General features: G+C 37.4%; 1 protein-coding gene across 1 annotated transcript in view; it reads left to right on the top strand.

Annotated features, from left to right (window-relative positions):
- The window catches only part of HERC6 (HECT and RLD domain containing E3 ubiquitin protein ligase family member 6), a 50,469-nt gene that overhangs the window by 24,339 nt on the left and 5,530 nt on the right, over positions 1 to 20,600 (top strand). Inside the window, exons 12-19 of the mRNA XM_081304787.1 lie at positions 1,549 to 1,735; positions 5,621 to 5,784; positions 7,769 to 7,897; positions 8,423 to 8,530; positions 13,774 to 13,908; positions 16,491 to 16,634; positions 19,029 to 19,195; positions 20,272 to 20,335. Coding sequence (XP_081160913.1) covers positions 1,549 to 1,735; positions 5,621 to 5,784; positions 7,769 to 7,897; positions 8,423 to 8,530; positions 13,774 to 13,908; positions 16,491 to 16,634; positions 19,029 to 19,195; positions 20,272 to 20,335 — 1,098 coding nt within the window. The remainder of the gene's footprint in view (positions 1 to 1,548; positions 1,736 to 5,620; positions 5,785 to 7,768; positions 7,898 to 8,422; positions 8,531 to 13,773; positions 13,909 to 16,490; positions 16,635 to 19,028; positions 19,196 to 20,271; positions 20,336 to 20,600) is intronic.

The raw sequence follows: 20,600 nt of genomic DNA, 5'->3' as shown, positions 1-20,600 counted from the left end.
TGAGATGAACCTTAAATATATTTGACATGAATCTATGCTACTGATTCATCCCTGCTTCTCTTTTATTCACATTTTCTTTACCTATAAATTCATTTCATCTTTAAGATAAACTACTTTATGATTCTAGGTTGAATAGGGAGACAACTTTTCCTCTGTCAATTTAGGTTCTGGTGTGTGTGGGACAAGGGGCTGCAAATTATCAATAGGCAGGTAATCAGGATGTCTTAGTACTTTGGGACAACTGCAAGAGAATACCATAGTACCATAGTCTGGGGCTGGGGGTGTGTAGCTCAGGTGTAGAGTGCTTCCCTAGCATGATGAGGGAGGTGAATATATAGAATTTTCCTGGCAATGGTAGATTTTAGGTCATACAGATCTGAGTATGGAACCTTGATTTGTTACTAATTGAATGATTTTCTTCCTCTACTTTTAATTAACTGAGTCTCTCCCCCATCTGTAAAAATAAGGTTAAAAAAACAAAAAAAACAAGAGAAAGGTACTCTACAGAGTCTAATAAGATTTACGTGAGATCACCTGACACATAGTGAGAACTTAATTAATGTTTAACAAATATAAAAATCATACATGGACTGGGGATGTGGCTCAGTTGTAGAGTGCTTGCTTGCCTGCATGCACGAGGCCCTGAATTTGATCTCCAGCACCACACACAAACACATACACACACACACACACACACACAAATACAATTTATTCCACTAATATACGTTATTATGTATGTTCTATCTTTACTGTTGTTGGTACTGGGAATGGATCCCATGGGTGTTCCACCACTAAGCCATATTCTCTGCCTTTTCTATTTGTTGAGACAAGGTTTCACTTAGTTGCCCCTGTGGGCCTCAAACTTGGGATCCTTCTGCCTCAGCCTCCTGAGTAACTAGGATTAGATGCATGTGCCACCACATCTGGCTATCTACCTTAAAAGTTAACCTCTGGGTACAATACATAATATAAAAAATCAAAGCTATTTTTGCTCTGAAATTTTTATACTGATATATGAAGGGGGCAAAGGAAGGAAGAAATGGATTTTGAGTGTGTGTGCATGTGTTGTGTAACAGCTTCACATTCCATATCAGTGTGATCTATATATACAATATTGCTTTTTTTTAAGACAGGGTCTGACTATGTTACCTAGGTTGGTCTTGAAATGGTGGGCTCAAGTGATCCTCCCAAATCAGCCTCCCAGTAGCTGCAACTACAGGCACGCCTCTATATCCAGCTTATAATATTGCTTTTGGAGGGCTCTGTATTAGTTTTGAAGTCCCAATTCACTCAGTATGACCATGTGTAGGTAGTTTCACGTTATTTCCTTCATGTTCCCTGATATAAAATGGGAGGATGACTCTCACAAGTACTGCCTCAGGGGCATTTGAAATGTAAGGAATAATGGAGTTTCATCTGTAGATTTCAGAAAGAGTAAATGGTTGTTCCAATGGAACTTGGTAGAGTGAAACCCCTGGTCCCAGAGCTTATTGTCACAACACTGTATCTAATACCAGGGCCTTTTCTCTGATCCTATTTCAACCATAGATGACTACAAGTCTCCGGGATAATCTACTACGAGCTCTCCCATGCCATTCTCCACACCAGGAAGCTTTATCAGTTTTTCTCCTGCTCCCAGAATGCCCTGTGATGCAAGATTCTCAGAATCAGAGCCTGGTGGTTTCATTTGCAGAGGCTGTTTGTAAAATGAGTAACCAATCTTTACAAGTCCTGAGTAAGTTTTATGTCACTTTTTGTATACACTCAATGGACAGTCACTGTCTGAAATAGAAGTCGTAACAAATTTTGGATAGAAGATTTCAAAATATACACATATTTGAGTATATGGTATGTGAATTATTGCAAAGATTAACCTAAAGCTATTATAACCATTACTCTTATCATTAAAAGCAAATGTAGTCCTTAGACTTGGACATGGCTTTGACATCAGAGTTTGATATCTATAGTGTCTAATCAAGATAAATCCATGCATTAAAACTTTTTATTCATATTGTTTTGAAACATTAGATATTTTGACCAGAGGTGATTAAAAACTTTGATATTATTGTTTATGTTATTCAATATCATGGAATGTCTTTTTACAATTTTAAGCTGATGTTGAAGGCCTCAAACATAAAATGTACAAAGGTTATGTATACTGAAATATAAGCCACCTAGTTCCCCTCCTAGAAGGTGATTAGTTTCTTATGTACACTTCAAAAGATATTGTATGCATATAAACATATAAAAAATTCTTTATTGTTACTATTTTTTAAATAAGGACTTAGCCCCCATTATACTTTAGTTATCCCTGTACTATCTCCCCAGACCTTTTACTTCTTGTTTTTGAGACAGGGTCTCGATAAACTGCTCAGGCTGGTCTCCAACTTGAAGTACTCTGCCTCAGCCTTCTGAGTTACCAAAATTACAGGCATGTGCCTCCACACCCTTCTCTCTTCTTTTAAGAGAAGGAAACCATTCCTCTTTGGCAACTTACTTTTTCCTACTTATCAGTACATCATAGAGATTATTCCATTATGGGGCCTATAGAATTGCTTCATTCTATTGGCTGGCTGTATTAGTCAGATTTTCATCATAACACAATACCTGAGGCAGGCTACTTATGAAGAAAAGATATGTATTTATATTATACTTTTGAAGGTTCAAGAATGGGATTCTGGTATCAGCTGAGCTCTAATGAGAACACTCTTGGCTGTTCACGTTATGGCAGATGGCAATTTCAGGAGCACATATTAGAGCAAATGATCACATCTTGATACACAAAGTTTGGAAGGGACCATGCCTAGGCTTTCATACCAACCCTCTTGCAAGAATTACCTGGGGTTACATGAGAACTACCTTAACACCTTCCAAAGGTAACCCTCCCACCCCCTCACGTCTCAATAGGCCCTATCTTTAAAAAAATCCAACCACCTCAACATTGCCACAATGGAACCCAAGCTTCCATCACATGGACTACTGGGGGACAAATCACACCCAAACAGTAAGACTGACTGAAGAGAATTCTTCTGGCAGATGTATTATGTATGGTTTTTTCTACTCTTTTGCAATTATAACAGTGCTAACATGCACTTCTTTTTAAATATGTAAACTTACACATTCAGCAGAATTTTATGGAAGTTAAATACAGGATTAAATTATGTATACATGTTTATTTTGAGAAATTTTTCAAATTTTTCAAATCAAATTTTTCAGATCCATCATGAAGAGGTCAGGGCCATGATGTCACTCACCTTTCAGTGGCCACTGTTTTCACTGTTGTTTATGTAAATTGCAGCCTTGGGATTGGTTAACAAGGCAGGCTTGACAAGATGATGTACCAATGCAAACTTCATCAACAAATAACAACCACATATTTTTCAGAGGGATCATCAAACTTGATCTTTGTCATTCTGAAAGAAAAATCTCTTAATTTAATTCTGAATTTTTATTAAGAATGAGACTATGCTGGTTTTCTTATAGCTCAGATCCATTTGTGTGTCATATACTGTGAACTAATGGTTATTCCCTCTTAGTCCCTTTTTTCTTAATTGCTTATTAATAGTTTTCTTTTACCATAGAAGCCTTTCAGGTATTAAGGGCAATTAATTCTTTATTAACAAAATTAATTGAAAGTATTTTTTCCCCTTAAGGTATTTTTTTTTCTTTTACTTTGTGGTATTTTTGCTATGTAAATTATTTTTTAATTTTCATGTAGCCTGCTATAGTAACATTTTCTTTTTATAATTTCTGGGCTTGAGGATTTTCTAGCTTTGCAAAAATCCTACCTCAGTCTGAAATTTTTAAAAATTTTCATGCTCCTACTATAATTTTTATTTTTTTGGTAGTAGAGATTAAACTCAGGGGCACTTAACCACTGAGCCACCTCCCTGTACCTTTTTAAAATTTTTTATTTTGAGACAGGGTCACCTTCCTTAACTGAGGGCCTCATTCATTTGCTAAGGCTGAATTTGAATTTGTGATCCTCCTGCCTCAGCCTCCCGAGGTGCTAGGATTACAGGCATCACTACCATGCCTGGCTTATTTCTTTAAATATATTTTTATCTTAAGTATCACAAAATAATTGTACAAATTTATAAGATACAGTATGATATTTCTTTTTTTAATTTTATTTCTGGTAGTGGGGATTGAACCTAGGGGTACTTTACCACTGAGCTACATCCACAGTCCTTTTTATTTTTTCATTTTGAGGCAGGGTCTCACTAAGTTGCTGAGACTATCCTCAAACTTGTGATGTTCCTGCCTCAGCCTCCTGAGTTTCTCAGATTGTAGGCCTGTGCATCTGTGCCCAACACAGTTGCCATATCAGTGTAGTTAAACAATGTGTAATAAATGATCAGATCAGAGTAACTGATCACCCCAGACAGTTATCCCTTCTTTGTGTTAGGATCATTCCGTTTCTCTCTACTAGCTATTTGGAAACATTTTAAATTAATCTTTGTCAACTGTAGTTATCCTCTTGTGCTTTACAACATTAGAAGTTATTCCTCCTATCCAGCTGTACCAGTTAACCATCCTTTCTCCATCACCCCTCCCCCACACACCTCCTGGGCTCTGGTAACCACTGTTCTATTCATTATTTTTATGAGATCAACTTTTTAGTTTCCACATGTAAGTGGCAATGGTCTTTCTGTGCCTGATTTATTGCTTAATGTCCTCCAGCTCTATCCATGTTGCTGCAAATGGCAGAATTTCATTCTTTCCTAACTATAATTTTTATTATTTAATTTTTAATGTTTAATTAATTTTTAATGTTTAAATTTTTGATTGTTACGGAGTTTATCTTGGTTCATTTTTTTTCCTAGATCAGTTTTCAATTGTCCCTATGCATTTATTAAATGATCTGTTTCATTCTCACTAATATGCAGTGCCACTTTTATCATAAACTAAAGTCTTCTATGTATTTGAGTCCTTTTTTGGAATTTCTTCTCTGATGTATTGATCTGCTATACATGCATCTGTGTAATACTGTTTTAATGACATAAGCTTGGTAATTTATTTTACTATTTGAGAATTTTCTGAGAATTGTCCTTGAAAGGTACCAAAATCCAGGTTTCACTCTCAGTAATATTAAGACATAGTTGTTGGCTATCTTAAAAATCTCCATATGTGGTTTATAAAATCTAAAAACATAGATAATACTATTTGATTTTTTTATAGATTAAAAATGACCTTGAAGGCTGGGGATATGGCTCAGTGGTAGAGTGTGTGCTTAATATATGCAAGGTCCTGGGTTCAATCCCCAGCACCACCCCACAAAAAATTGATATAAAAATGACCTTTGATAAACACTTGTGTTTATTCACTTATATACTTTTTTTAGATTTCAAGAATGACACTTTGAAAATCATGTAGTCAATGTAAATATGAACCACCAACATATTTCTTCAAATCCTGAGTCTGAATTTCTAATTCTAATGATACTTAATCAAAAGATCTTTTTCCCTCACATTTGTAGATATCCTTAGAAAAGATATTTTATGGGTTATGCCCTTGGTAATAGAAAATATTATCTATCAAAGAACCCTAGTAGAAACTGAGGGATTTGGGAATTGAGAGGAAGACCATATTTATCATGGTCGATTTTTACACCCCTCAGGAAAGTGCTGGGCATTGTCAGAAGCATCTTCTCTGAACACACTGGTCCAGATGCTTAAAACACCTATTGCCTCTCAACTGCGTTTTCCCATGATATTGATGATAGTGGAGCAGAGTCATTTAAATTTTAAAGCTCTTCTGGGAACGATGAAAGAAGTATATAAGGTAAGGGTCATCTAAAGGAATGTATATACCAATAACAACCCCTTGGGTATATAAGAAGCTTTTGGAACTGCTTTGCCACAAGAGTGAGGGAAAGTTTGGAGATGTAGACTAGCAGAGCCCTAGAATGTTGTAAATGGAACTTAACAGACAATTCTGCTGTTAGCCAAAAAGACCAGAACACTGATAGGAATGTAGATATTAAAGACTGTGCTCATGAATCTCATAATACAGTCTATTTCTAAGAGTCTCCATAGTCTTTAACAGTTCCAATATTGCTCAAAAGTCTAAATCCAAAAGATTCTTCTGAAACTCAAGGCAAATTCTTAGCTGTGAAATCTTGCAAAAAATGAAAAAACAAGTTACATAATCTGTGTCATTCTCTATTGGTACTTATTTTCTATGTTAGATAGCTTTTGGTAACTGTGACAAAAATACCTGAGGGGGGAAAAAACATAAAGGAGGAAAGATTTATTTTGGCTCACAGTTTCAGAAGATTCAAGACATGATTGGCTGGCTCCATGGCTCTGGGTCTGTGACGAGGTGGAACATCATGATGGAAGGGTAGAACAAAACTGCTCACCTCATGGCTGCCAGAAAGTAGAAAGGTTGGGGAAGAAAGGGCCAGGGACAAGATATACCCTTCCATGACATGCCTACAATGACCTACTTCCTCCAACTAGACCCCATGTCCTACAGTTTCCATCACCTCCCAATAGTCCATTCAATTGTGAACCTATTGGTAGGACTAATCCATTGATGAGATCAAAGTCCTTATGACCTAATCACTTCCCAAAAGCCTCACCCCTAGACATTGCTGCATTGGGAACCAAGCCTTCAACACACGATTCTTTCAGGGACATTTCATATCAAAACTACAATGGTGTACCAAATTAATATTCATTACTTAGTCAAGAAAATGCTAAATTTGCCAAATTCATGGTACTTTTGTTCTAAAAACAACTTCTAGTAAACCTAAACCCAAAACCTAAATTAAATCTAAATTAGTTTTATCAATCCCACTAACAACATGTTATGTATACTTTCTCACTTTTTATTTATATATACTTTCTATTTTTTATTGGTGCATTTTACACTTACATAATGATGGGGTTCATTGTTACATATTTGTACATGTACACAATATGACAATATAATTTAACCAATATCATTCCCCACTATTTCCCCTTTTTCTCTCTCTTTCCCCACCTCTGGCCCCGGACTCTTTCTGCTGGGTTACCCTCAATTTTCATAAGATCCCCCCTCACCTTTCTTTTCCTTTTTCCTCTCTAGCTTCTACATATGAGAAAAAACATACAACTCTTGGCTTTCCAAGTTTGGCTTATTTTGCTTAATATAATGCTCTCAAATTCCATCCATTTTCCTACAAATGACATAATTTCATTCTTCTTTGTAGCTGAATACAACTCAAGTGTGTACATACACCATATTTTCTTTGTCCACTCATCCATTGACAGGCACCTAGGCTGGTTCCATAGTTTGGCTATTGTGGAATTGTGTTGCTATCATCGTGGTATGCATGTTTTACTGTAGTAAGATGACTTTAATTCTCCATGAAGGGTAAATAGTGAGGAGACATACAGCTGGGTCATATGGTGGTTACACTCCTAGTCTTTTGAGGAACTTCCATGTTGATTTCCTTAGCGGTTGTACTAATTTACAATCCCATCAATAGTGAAGAAGTGTTCCTTTTGCTTCATGTCTCCTCCAGCATTTATTATTGTTGTATTCTTGATGGCTGCCATTCTGACTGGAGTGAGATGAAATCTCAGTTTTGACTTTTGTTTCCCTAATTACTAATACAATGTGTTATATTTTTGACAATACTTCTTCATGAAAATTGGAGAACTTATAGGTCAGAAAATGGAATTTTAAAGAACTTTACTTCATTGTTTACAAATGTATTCAGTATACACACATATCTGTATGTCATAGAGTAATTTATTAATAGCAAACGAAATTGCAGGTCACATGCAGTGAGAAAAACAAATCTAACTGTCAACTACCAGAAGATACTTTCCACATAAACGAGCTCTCTGATCTGTTGGACTTTCGCGAAGAGAAACGAAAAATGCTTGCTCAATTTAATAGCCTGGTAAGCATAACATGTTCATTTATGAATATGTTCATACTTTAAAGGAAGACATCTTAGTAAGCTATGTAATATTGTTTTGATGAGTCAAGCTTTTAAAATTTCCTCAATACAAGGCTGAATTTACTAAATTAGATAATCATTAAAAAAACTTACACATCTTTCACTCACAAATGTAATTTCTTAGAAATGTTTTTTGGAGCTGAGTATGGTGGTGCATGCCTGTAATCCCAGTGGCTTGGGAAGCTGAGTCAGGAGGATCACTAGTTTAAAGCCAGTCTCAGCAATGGGGAGGCTCTAGGCAACTCAGTGAGACCCTGTCTCTAAATAAAATATAAAATAGGTCTGGGGAAATGGCTCAGTGGTTGAGTGCCCCTGAGTTCAATCCCTGGAACTAAAAAAAAAAAAAGTGTTTTGGGGTAATTTGGGTTCTTAAGAATAGATTCTAAAAGCATAGTGGGAAATAAGGTAATAAAGTGAAACAATGGATTGTTTTAATTATTAAAACTCTTATGCCTTTGTTTTTAGGATCCTGCAGACACCCCCAGTCCTATTCCTTTCAGTGATTTTCCATTTATCTTTAATTTGCCATGCAAAATTAAATTATTGAAAGCTGATTCAGAAATTAAAAGAATGGTATGTATGTTATATTAGGCTGGTTTTTTTGTTGTTGTTGTTGTTGTTGTTGTTGCTCTAACAAAATACCAGAGTCTATTTTATAAAGAAAATAAGCTTATTTACTCATAGTTCTGAAGATCTAAGAGCATAAAACTGGCTTCCTGGTAAGGTTGAGCCTCTCTGTGGGTGCGCGCACACACAGACACACAGACACACTCACACACACTCACACACACATACCTGCTGCATTACAACATGATAAAGCAGCAGAAAAGAAACTGGCCATGTACTGAAAAAGCCAGTTATGTCCGGTGGCCTATCTGCTCTCATAAGAACTAACTCCTTTAGTGAGACCAGCATTAATTCCTTCTGAAGGGGTTGCCCCTGTGACAAAAATTATCTTCTTCTAGGGCCGCTCTCTTAAAGATTCTACCAATCCTCCATATCACCACACTTGAAGACCATGTGAATCTTTCGGGCACAAACAAATCACATCCAAAGCATAGCATATGGCCTACTTTTTTGTTTTGTAAAATTTCACACACATTAAATAGAGATAATGATGTAAGGAACCCCATCACCAAGATGCAGCAATTATCTACATTTTGCCAATTTTTCTTCTTTCAGTTACTTTTGTTGTTTTTGTATTTGTTACTATTTTTTGTTTGTTTATTTTGGTTTTTTTTATTGGTTGTTCACAACATTACAAAGCTCTTGACATATCATATTTCATACATTAGATTGAAGTGGGTTATGAACTCCCAATTTTACCCCAAATGCAGATTGCAGAATCATGTCGGTTACACATCCACAATTTTACATAATGCCCAATTAGTAATTGTTGTATTCTGCTACCTTTCCTATCCCCTACTATCCCCCCTCCCCTCCCCTCCCATCTTCTCTCTCTACCCCATCTACTGTAATTCATTTCTCTCCTTGTTTATTTTCCCATTCCCCTCACAACCTCTTATATGTAATTTTGTATAGCAATGAGGGTCTCCCTTCATTTCCATGCAATTTCCCTTTTCTCTCCCTTTCCCTCCCATCTCATGTCTCTGTTTAATGTTAATCTTTTCTTCCTGCTCTTCCTCCCTGCTCTGTTCATAGTTGCTCTCATTATATCAAAGAAGACATTTGTTATTTGTTTTTTAGGGATTGGCTAGCTTCACTAAGCATAGTCTGCTCTAGTGCCATCCATTTCCCTGCAAATTCCATGATTTTATCATTTTTTAGTGCTGCGTAATATTCCATGGTGTATAAATGCCACATTTTTTTTTATCCATTCATCTATTGAAGGGCATCTGGGTTGGTTCCACAGTCTAGCTATTGTGAATTGTGCTGCTATGAACATCAATGTGGCAGTATCCCTGTAGCGTGCTCTTTTAAGGTCTTCAGGGAATAGTCCGAGAAGGGCAATAGCAGGGTCAAATGGTGGTTCCATTCCCAGCTTCCCCAGGAATCTCCATACTGCTTTCCAAATTGGCCGCACCAATTTGCAGTCCCACCAACAATGTACAAGTGTACCCTTTTCTCCACATCCTCGCCAGCACTTGTTGTTGTTTGACTTCATAGTGGCTGCCAATCTTACTGTAGTGAGATGGTATCTTGGGGTGGTTTTGGGTTTTTTGATGAAATATTTTGAAGCAAATTCCAATTTCTTCTCACCTTACCATTCTTTGCTCCACTATTTCTGGTTGACTCTCTCGTTTATACTGAGGATCATCAGTGGGTCACTTGGTTACCACATGATTCTTTCATTTTAATGTTCCCCATCACTCTTTTGAACTTTTATACAGATAGGAAATTATTTTATTTAACAATTTCATCCATTATTTTTTAATACGGCATATTTCTAATCTTATTAATTCTACCAAAGTTATTTACTGGAATTCTATAAGGAATTTTTCCTCATCAATAAGGGCTATTTGGTTACCCTTAAATTGTTAAAAAAAAAAAAAAAATTCACCGGGTAAGGTGCTGTTTAGTCCTTTTCTTTTAACTGTTAAGTGTTGTCAGATTCTGTAGTTATACCAACTGGTGTTCCTGCAGCAGCACATGAAATGCCACTTTCATGTGTTGCCATCAATGCTTTGAGATCTTTCTCAGTTTGATGAGTTAAATCACATTTCAGTTTAATTTTAGTGTGCATTTCTCATTATTTAATTCCCTAGTCCTCACTTTTTTAGATAAGATCTGTTGTTTTTCTATTGTGAGAAATACTGAAACTGTCTAGTAAGCTCTTCTTTTCCTCTCCAGGATCTCTCTTCCTTTGTCCAGTTTAGTTACTAATGTGTTCTTAGTGTCAGTTTTTGAATTGTTATACCCTTTTAGCTTCTTGGAGCTGGATTTATAAGCCCCATCTCATATTCTGTTTTCCCCTCACTCTCGCCCTCTGCTCCTTTCTTGTAGTTGAATCATTTCTGTGTAACATTTACCTAGTATTTTGTTTCTTCATGGCCACTAGGCTTAGCTCTGTTACGAATACGTAACACTCACCCCCAGACATTATGCTAAAGATTATCCTAACATTTTTTGATTGCTGAAGTTCATTTTCTAAGTCATCCCTTAGGAGAGGTTCATATCCATTTATCTATGATGTTTAAACTTTAAAGACTCACAGGAATCCAAAGCCCTGCCTATTACTGACTTCTATTAATAATTCAAAGGAGGGACTGGAGTTGTGGCTCAGTGGTAGAGTACTTACCTAGTATGTGTGAGGCCCTGGGTTTGATCCTCAGCACCACATATGAATAAACAAATAAAGTGAAAAATCCATTGGCAACTAAAAAATATTTTAAAAAAATAATTCAAAGGATCTGGGTGCAATTGCACGTCTATAATCCCAATGCCTTGGGAAGCTAAGGCAGGAGAATCACAAGATCAAAGCCAGTGTCAGCAACTTAGCAAGGCCCTAAGCAACTTAGGGAGACCCTAACTCAAAATAAAATATACAAAGGGTTGGGGATGTACTCAGCAGTTAAGCACCTCTGGGTTCAACCCCTAGGACCAAATAATAATAACAATTGAAAGGATATGAACCATCTGGGTGAAACAGAGAAATGTGGGATACCATGTCACAAAAGGAGTCATTTTATTTATAAAGCATTTCCTTTTTATAATATATCAATTACACACTAGCTTACATGACTTTTCCAATATGCCATGGCATGCCCCATTAGTTGCTAAATTCCAGATCTATTTACAGTAAGCAACCTAGACAGATAAATCCTGCTAATATCTTTCTGTAAATAAGGACACTCTCTCTAGTTACTGTTATTAGTATCTGTCATCATTTTTATATGTAAGTTTGACTACATCATTTCTGGTTTTTTTTTTATATTTTTTTAGTTGTAGATGGACACAATACCTTTATATATATATATATATTTGTTGATGAACCTTTATTTTATTCATTTATTTATATGCAGTGCTGAGAATCAAACCCTGTGCTTCATACATGCTAGGCATGTGCTCTACCACTGAGCCACAACAACCCCAGCCCCCCTTTTTTTTCCCTTTATTTTTATGTGGTGCTGAGGATTGAATCCAGTGCCTCATACGTGCTAGGCAAGCACTCTACCACTGAGCCACAACTCCAGCCCTGTTTTTATTTTCCTAACATCCATGGTAAAGGGAAAGAAAAGATTAGGTCTTTCCTTCTCAAACCCCAGCTTCTGTGCAAGTCCTTCCATCTGTAGTATTTTCTCTCATACCTGTGATCCTCTCTGTCTAATTTGTCTACTCTGTTAGTGAATAGTTGAAGGGACACTGCATATGATGAAGGATTAGGAAAGAAAACTGCATGTCATAGTTCTCATAGGTGAAATTGGAAAGTACTCTTCACAATCCAGTTCTCCAAAGAAGAAATAATGTACAGAGTCAAACCTGCAAGCTCCAATTTAGATTACCAATTCAAATATGTAAACATAGAAAAGGAAAATCAATATATAAAGAACAGAATAGAGAAGCTGGAAAATTAGATGCAAGTTTCCAATCTAGCTCTTCAATAGGTAAGAAGAGAAGGTACAGGTCCCTGCTATAGTAAGTGGAGGATGTCACTGGCCACTGTCACTCAGAGCCATAGAACATGCTGCTCAGCACTGAGTATTGCGGAAGCACTCAGAGCTGCAGGTGCATGGACATAGGAGGTGACTGACCACTAGAAAGGACCAGAGCTCAGACTATTTCCCATCAACCTGGAGCTTCTTTTCATAAAACATCTCAAGGAAAAAAAAAAACAGAAGAACTTAGTGGAATCATACATAGATTTCTCAGTTTAAAGTGGTGGCAGAGATCAGGGCAGGGCTTTCTGAAGTCCAGAGCCACATGTACCCTTCTCTGAGGTGTTCATAGAGTTGAGTGAGCAAACACAGCTTCCTAGAGACCTGGAGTAGGATAGCTATTATCCAGTGGACTTACTGTCATCATTGTTGGACAGGTACCCCCATGTTGGTTTGAGTACTAAATATTCCTTTAGAACATTTAGAAGCCCTAGAATGTTGTCGGAGGTCAAAACAAGGATAACAAATCCAGCACTAAATTTCTTTTTGGCTGGGAAAAGGGTATTACCAGGGATTTAACCCAGAAGCACTTAACCACTTAGCTTCATCCCCAGCCAGTTTCATATTTTATCCTGAGACAGGGCTTCACTAAGTTACTTAGGGCTTCTCTAAGTTGCTGAGGCTGACTGAACTCGCAATCCTCCTGCCTCAGCCTACTGAGCTGCTAGGATTACCAGCATGGACCACCACATCCAGATAGATCACTGTTATTTGAAGAAGAGTGGATATACTCTTAGCAAGTCTTTCCACTCATCCTTTTCCCCATAGCTAACATTATCCCTGAGCTCCTAAACTATCCTTATGTTCCTGAGATTTATAGTGCTAACACTGTGTTTCTTAAGACAGATGACAGATGAATGTCTTACAATGTTAAATATCAGTATTGCCTTTAAGGGTCCTGTTTACTGCAATAAGTGATCTGAGATGCTCTTAATTACTTAGAGGTTCATCTGTGGGGACACTTTCTTGTACATGATTCTTAGATGCCATCATTTTTTCTGATCCCATGATCACTTTATCTTCTATAATGTAGATACAGTATCCTTTTTCTTAAGTGATTACTGTGTGAGTTCATACAGCAATGGCAGGCAAGACTAAGTGCCTGCTGCAAAAAATATGTTTTGTGAGAAGGTATTAGACCTCCCTGGGACTCCTGGAGGTCAAAAGAAAAAGCCAACTAAAATATTTATCCCCCACTAGGAGTCTTGGATGCAAACAATTCCTCCCGGAAAGAATGGCTTGTTTACACTTAGAGTAAGACGAACTCACCTGGTTGAAGATGCCCTGCATCAGTTATGTCAAGCTGAAGTCCCTGACCTTCGGAAATTATTAGTGGTATAGTAAAAAATCTCATTGAATGTTTTTACTGCTGTGGAAGGGAACATTCATATGCTGTAACAAGAGCCCTTTTACAAGTCTGCATTGACAACTATGGTTATCAGTATTATGGTTTCAGAATTCCTCTCTTACTCTTTGAAGAATGGAAATGGGACATTTAATTGTACACTGGGTGTGAGTTAACTCTTGTGTTACTAAGATGGCTATATAATGGTGCATCCCAATGCTTAATGGCTTCAGATAACAATAATTTATTTCTGCCAATGGCTGATTTAGGCTGAACTCATCTGGGTGGCTTTGCAGATTTTAGTTGTTAGTGGCTTATCTGTTTGTGTGTGTGTGTGTTTTCTATAATGCTAAGGATTGAACCTAGGGCCTCATGTATGCAAGTGCTCTATGCTGAGCTAATCCACAGCCCTGCTGATTTTGTCTATTTGTTTATATGCTAGGCCTGCGTGTGGCAGCTTGGCTCTGCTTAGAATGTCCTTTCCTTACATAAGAGCTCCCAGGCAAAGAGAGAAGAACTGAACAAAGAATGAAGCTTAATGATGTTTATATTAAGAAGATATAGGCTGGGCATGGTGCCTCATGGGAGGCTGAGACAGGAGGATTACTAGTTCAAAGCCAGCTTCAGCAATGGCCAGGTGCTAAGCAACTCAGTAAGACCCTCCCTGTCTCTAAATAAAATACAAAATAGGACTGGGGATGTGAGTCAGTGGTTGAGTGCCCCTGAGTTCAATTCCTGGTACCAAAAAAAAAAAGAAAGAAAGAAAAAAAAAGATACGGGCTGGGCGTTGTAGCACACACCTATAATCTCAATGATTCAGACAACTAAGACAGGAGGATCACAAGTTAGAGGCCAGCCTCAGCAATTTAGTGAGGTCCTAAACAACTGAGCAAAACCCTGTCTCAAAATAAAAAAATAAAAGGGGTTGGGATGTGGCTCAGTGGTAAAGCGCTTCTGGGTTCAGTCCCCAATACCAAAAAAGAAAGAAAGAAAGAAAGAAAACTAGTTAACAATAATTACTGGTGAAGTTGTCAGGAGAAAAGTATACTTAATATGTTGTTGGTGGGACTAAAAATTAGTGTAAGTACTTTGGAAAGCAGTATGGAAATTCCTCAAAAGACTAGGAATGGAATCACCATATGACCCAAGTGTCCCACTCTGGTATTTATTCAAAAAATTTAAAATCAGCATATCATAGTGATACATGCATACCAATATTTATAGTAGCACAATCCACAATAGCCAAGTTAGGTACAAGCCTAGGTGTCCGTCAACACAAAAATGGATAAAGAAAATGTGGTATATATACTCAATGAAGTTTTACTCAGCCATAAAGAAGAATGAAATTATGTCATTTGGAGGTACATGGAATGAAGGAATTGGAGAACATCATGCTAGGAAAGTTAGTGGACAAATGTCTTCTCTCCTATGTGGGGGGGAAAAAAGGAATAAAAGAATGGGGAGATCTCACAAAGGAAGACCAATAGAGTAGAGAAAGGGGATCAAGAGAGGGAAGAGGGAAGCTTTTGAGGAAGTATTGGGGAATAAAAACTACCAAATTATACTATGTCCATGTACAAATATACCACAATGAATCCCAGATAGATAGATAGATATAATTATAACAGTAATTAAAATAACAATAATAATATAAGGGAGATTGGTCGAATAGAGCAAACAGATCGAGGGTGGGAGGGACAAGGAAGGTAATGGGAATGATCAAATTAGGTGCATGTATTAATAGGGCATAATGAATCACAGTATTATGCATAATTATAATGTACCAACAACAAAAAAAATATTTGAGCTGGGGGTTTAGCTCAGTGGTAGAAAGCTTGCCTAGCATGTAAAGTCCTGTGTTCAATCCCCAGCCACACGAGAGAGAGAGAAACGGAAATTAGCCAGAAAAGAAGTAGAAAAGGAATAGTTTAGGTAGGGGGGAAACCACATGAGGACTCAGCCACAAAACCCAAATCCAAAAGTAGAGACAGTTTTTTTAAAAAGGGGACTATAAATATTGATTCCTCACATGAAGTTCTGTGGTCAACAGGGTCTCACTGTCCCTGTAAAGGTCTCGTGCCCAGACCGACTGGAAGGGCTGTTGAGTGGAAGCTCTGATGAAGACAGAGGAGAAATTGAATAGCTGTCAACCTCAGCCAAGGTTGTGAAAGCTAAGGGATTAGATGAAGACAGATAAGAAGAATAATTGGGGAAGTTAATGGCCCAGAGGTTTGAAGCAAATCAAAATTTTGGTTCAAGGTACCAGATAATTTGGTTCAAGGCTCTAGATAATAATCGGGAAACATGACGCCTTACTGGAGTCCCCTTCTCTTGGTGCACATGGCAGTCTAAAGGATCCATGCACTCACTACAGCCACCTGGAGATAGATGGCTTGTGGCCTCCCTCAGCAGCCAACTGAGGGAAATTAGACTTCGAGGAAGGAGGTAAGGACTGTGTGACTGTGGTAACTCCAGTGACTGTAGCAATAGTCATCAGCAGTTGAACACTTTTCCGTAAAGGTCAAGCATTGTATCTTAAACCAGCGCCTGGGAATTTCTTCTTTTTCCTTAGGTTGAGTTTATTAAAGAAATTCGTCCTGAGAGTGGAGGGGTCAGTTCAGAGTTCTTCTACTGTATGTTTGAAGAGATGACCAAGCCAAACTATGGCATGTTCATGTATCCTGAAAAGAATTCCTGCATGTGGTTTCCTGTCAACGTAAGTGATTTCTTTTCTCAGTTTTCAAAACAGAAAAAGTATGCCATATACTGCAATATGAAACTATAGAAAATAATGTAAAATGAGCTCATGAAGAGTTGCAACTCCTGCATTAAGTAGTACTCATATGGTGCACAGAGCAGCAGCTATAGCTCACCTGAGAGTGTGTAGAAAAGCAGAATCTAAAAAAAAAAAAGAAAGAAAGAAAAGAAAAGCAGAATCTCTGGCCTCACCCCAGACCTACAGAATTGGAAATATATTAAGATCCCCCAGTGATTCAAACATGCATACATGCTCACCCTCCCCCCCGCCCCGGGTTTCAGGGAGTGAACCCCAGTTAGTAGGAGTAAACTTGACTGCTGAACCACATCCCTGGCCTTTTTTTTTTTTTTAAACAACAACAACAACAAAAACAGGGTCTTGCTAAATTGCTTAGGGCCTCATTAAATTGAGAGTCTGGCTTTGAACTTGGATTCTCCTGCCCCAGCCTCCCAAGCCTCTGGGATTATAGGCATGCATGACTGCACCTGGCTAAATAAACAGCATTAATAAAGTATAATTAAGATATAATAAGCTGTACATATTTAAAATGTCCAATTTGATAAGCTTTGACATATTTATATATCCATGGCATTCTCGCTATAATCCAAAGTTTCTTCTTATCCTTGTCTCACCTTCTCTCCTACTCCTCTCCCCCAGTGCCTAGGCAACCACTGATCTGCTTTCTGTCACTACAGAGTGGTTAAATTTCCTAGAATTATAAATGAGTTCATAGTGTAGTCTTTACTGCCTCTTTTTCATTATTAGTATTTATTTATTTATTTATTTATTATTTATTTTTGGTATAGGGGATTGAACCCAGGGGCACTTATCCACTGAACCACATCCCCAGCTCTTTTTATTTTGAGACAGGGTATTGCTAAATTACTTAGGGCCTCACTAAATTGCTAAGGCTGGCTCTGAACTCACGATCCTCCTGCCTCAGCCTTCCAAGCCTCTGGGCTTACAGGTGTGTCCCACTGCCCCTGGCTTCATTATTATTATTGCTGAGATTCATCCATGTTTTGGCATGCATCCTTTGTTCAGTCTTTTTCATTCTAGAGTATTAGTCCATTATATGGATATACTATGATCTATATACCTAGTCTCTGATGGACAGATGTTTAGGATATATCCTGAATTTTGAGTAGTAGTAATTTCGAGTGTTTTAAATTAGGAGAGAATTTGATGTTAGAGTCCTAGAAATAACTCTTAATCCTGAAATATATATATATATATATATATTCACATCCTCATTCATTTTTATTTTGAGATAGGGTCTTGCTAAGTTGCTTAGGGCCTCGATGAATTGCTGAAGCTAGCTTTGAAGTCAAAATCCTCATGCCCCAGCCTCCCAAGTTGCTGGGATTACAGGTGTGTACTACCATGCCTGGCTACAAGTGATTGATTTCTGTAATAGTTATAAATGATCTTTGAAGTGTAAAAATTTTATTTTTTTTAAAGTAATAAAAAAAGTCTTGAGCTAGGATGTAGCTCAGTGGTAGAGTGCTTGCCTAGTATAAAGCCCTGGGTTCAATTCCCAGTACCACACAAACAAAAAAATCATTTCTCTGTTAGTAGCATAGACCAAATAGTTCTAATCACATATTGACTCTATTTATTGGTCCCCTTTCTCATATACTTTCAAACTCTTCCCCCAAATGACATGATTGAGGAAAGGCTAGGGAAGGGGCTGAGGTTGTGGCTCAGTGGTAGAGCACTTGCCTAGCATGTGTGAGATACTAGGTTTGATTCTCCGCAGTGCATATAAATAAACAAAATCATCAACAACTTAAAAAAAAAAAAGAAAGGACAGGGAAGATGAAGAGAGGGAGGAAAGCATGTGAAAAAAAATACTGAAAAGGGTTTCATACTTTTTTTGAGTATTAATGAACCTCTAAAAGATAGGAACAGTTAAGGTGTGGCCATGGTGGGACTTTTTATCAGTCTGTCAGCAAGCATTTATTGAATGTCTCTTGATGTTTCCACATAAGAATCAGTACACAAGATAATCCTTTTGCTCCTGAAACATTTTATATATATGATGCAGTGATAAGACACCACACACATTACCAACTGGTTCTAAATTACAGATTGCTGAACTGAAGGGTTTTAGTTATTCAGCTGCAGTGCCAAAGAGGACTTCAGTCATGGGATGCACGTCTGACAACCTGATGCTGACTGGAAATGGGAGATGAAGTACATCCTTCTTCCTCAGTGTCGATTTTTCTACAGGGATAGGAAAGAGGGAACTAAGAACTTTTCTTTACTAAAGTCATTATCCCTTTGTATAATTGATCATTTAAAATAACTGGGGTTTTGTTTTTTGTTTGTTTATTGTACTTCCTTTTCCAGCCCACAATTGAGAAGAAGAAATATTTCCTCTTTGGGATGCTATGTGGACTCTCCCTGTACAATTTAAATGTTGCCAATCTTTCTTTCCCACTGGCTCTGTATAAAAAACTTCTCTGCAAAAAGCCATCATTGGAAGATTTAAAAGAACTCAGTCCTCTTTTGGGGAAGTAAGTAAATATATTAAGACTATATCTAGTAAGTCTCAATGGTTTAAGCATAAATAATATTATACAGAGAAATACATAGACAAGGTCTTTCATTTCAATATTGTATATCCTTCATATGAATTTGAATTTTAGCATTACTTAAAATCGAGTAAACCTAGCTGTTCATGGTGAGGCATGTCTCTAATCCCAGCAACTCGGGAGTCAGAGGCAGGAGGCGTGCAAATTCAAAGTCAGCTTTTGCAATTTAGGAAGGCCTTAAGCAACTTACTGAGAGCCTGTCTTAAAAATAAAAAATAAAAAGGACTGGGGATGTGGCTCAGCAATTAAGCACTCCTGGGTTCAATCATCAATGCCAATGAGTAAGTAAATACATAAGTACATAAGAATAAATATAAAAAGGACTGAGGATGTGCCTTAGTGGTTACAGGCTGGGATTACAGGCATGCACCACCATGCCCAGCTCATACACTGTTAGTGGGAGAATAATTTGGCTAGATTTATGCTAATAAGGTTTGTCAGCCTTGGCAGGATTGACATTTTGGACTATTTAAATTTTTTTCTTTTTTTCTTCAGTGCTGCAGATCAAACAGCAGGGCCTCCTGCATGCTAGAGAAGCAGTCTACCACTGGGCTATACTAGTGGCCCCCTGGATGTTTAATTCTTTCTTGTGTGAGGCTGTCCTAGGCACTGTGGGATGCTTAGAAGCATCTGGGATTGCTACCCACTTTGCCAGCATCAGCCCTCCCATTCATTGTAACAACCAAAGATGTCTCCAGACTTTGCCAGATGCCCCCTGAGAGGCAGATCATCCCTGGTTGAGAATCACTGGTCTAGAGGAAGGGGTTCCTTTTTGTACTTTTCGTAATACACTGCAAATGTCTATAGGATAGCCATGGTCCAAAAATCAAATAGAAAGAGGTTCCTCTAGAAAGAGGAGTGGGAAGGTGGAGGAGAAGAAATTTACACTGCATTTGGTACATCCTATATTGTTCACAGTTTTTCCCACCAAATATTTATTACTTTTGAAATTTCATAAAATGAACAAATATAATTTTTTAAATTGCATTTTTCACTAGGAATTTGCAATGTCTTCTAAATGCTGAAGCTTCTGATATGGAAGAACTTTTCATATATTTTTCTGTGAGTATTAATGATAGCTAGATCACTGTTTAGCTCTAATCTATTAGGGTTTATTGTTGTTTTGATTTCATTTTTTTGATGATGGTGCTGGGGATTAAACCTAGGACCTTGTGCATGCTAAGAAAGTTCGATACACTGAGTTATACTACCAGCCCTAATCTGTGATTTTTTTTTTACATATTGTTTTTAAATATTTATTTTTTAATTGTAGTTGGACACAATACCTTCACTTTATTTATTTTTATGTGGTGCTGAGGATCAAACC

Source organism: Spermophilus citellus (genome assembly GCF_964194105.1).
Source record: "Spermophilus citellus genome assembly, chromosome: 8".
Lineage (NCBI taxonomy): Eukaryota > Metazoa > Chordata > Mammalia > Rodentia > Sciuridae > Spermophilus > Spermophilus citellus.
Note: the sequence above shows the minus strand (reverse complement) of the source record. Positions and strands in the feature narration are given on the sequence as shown.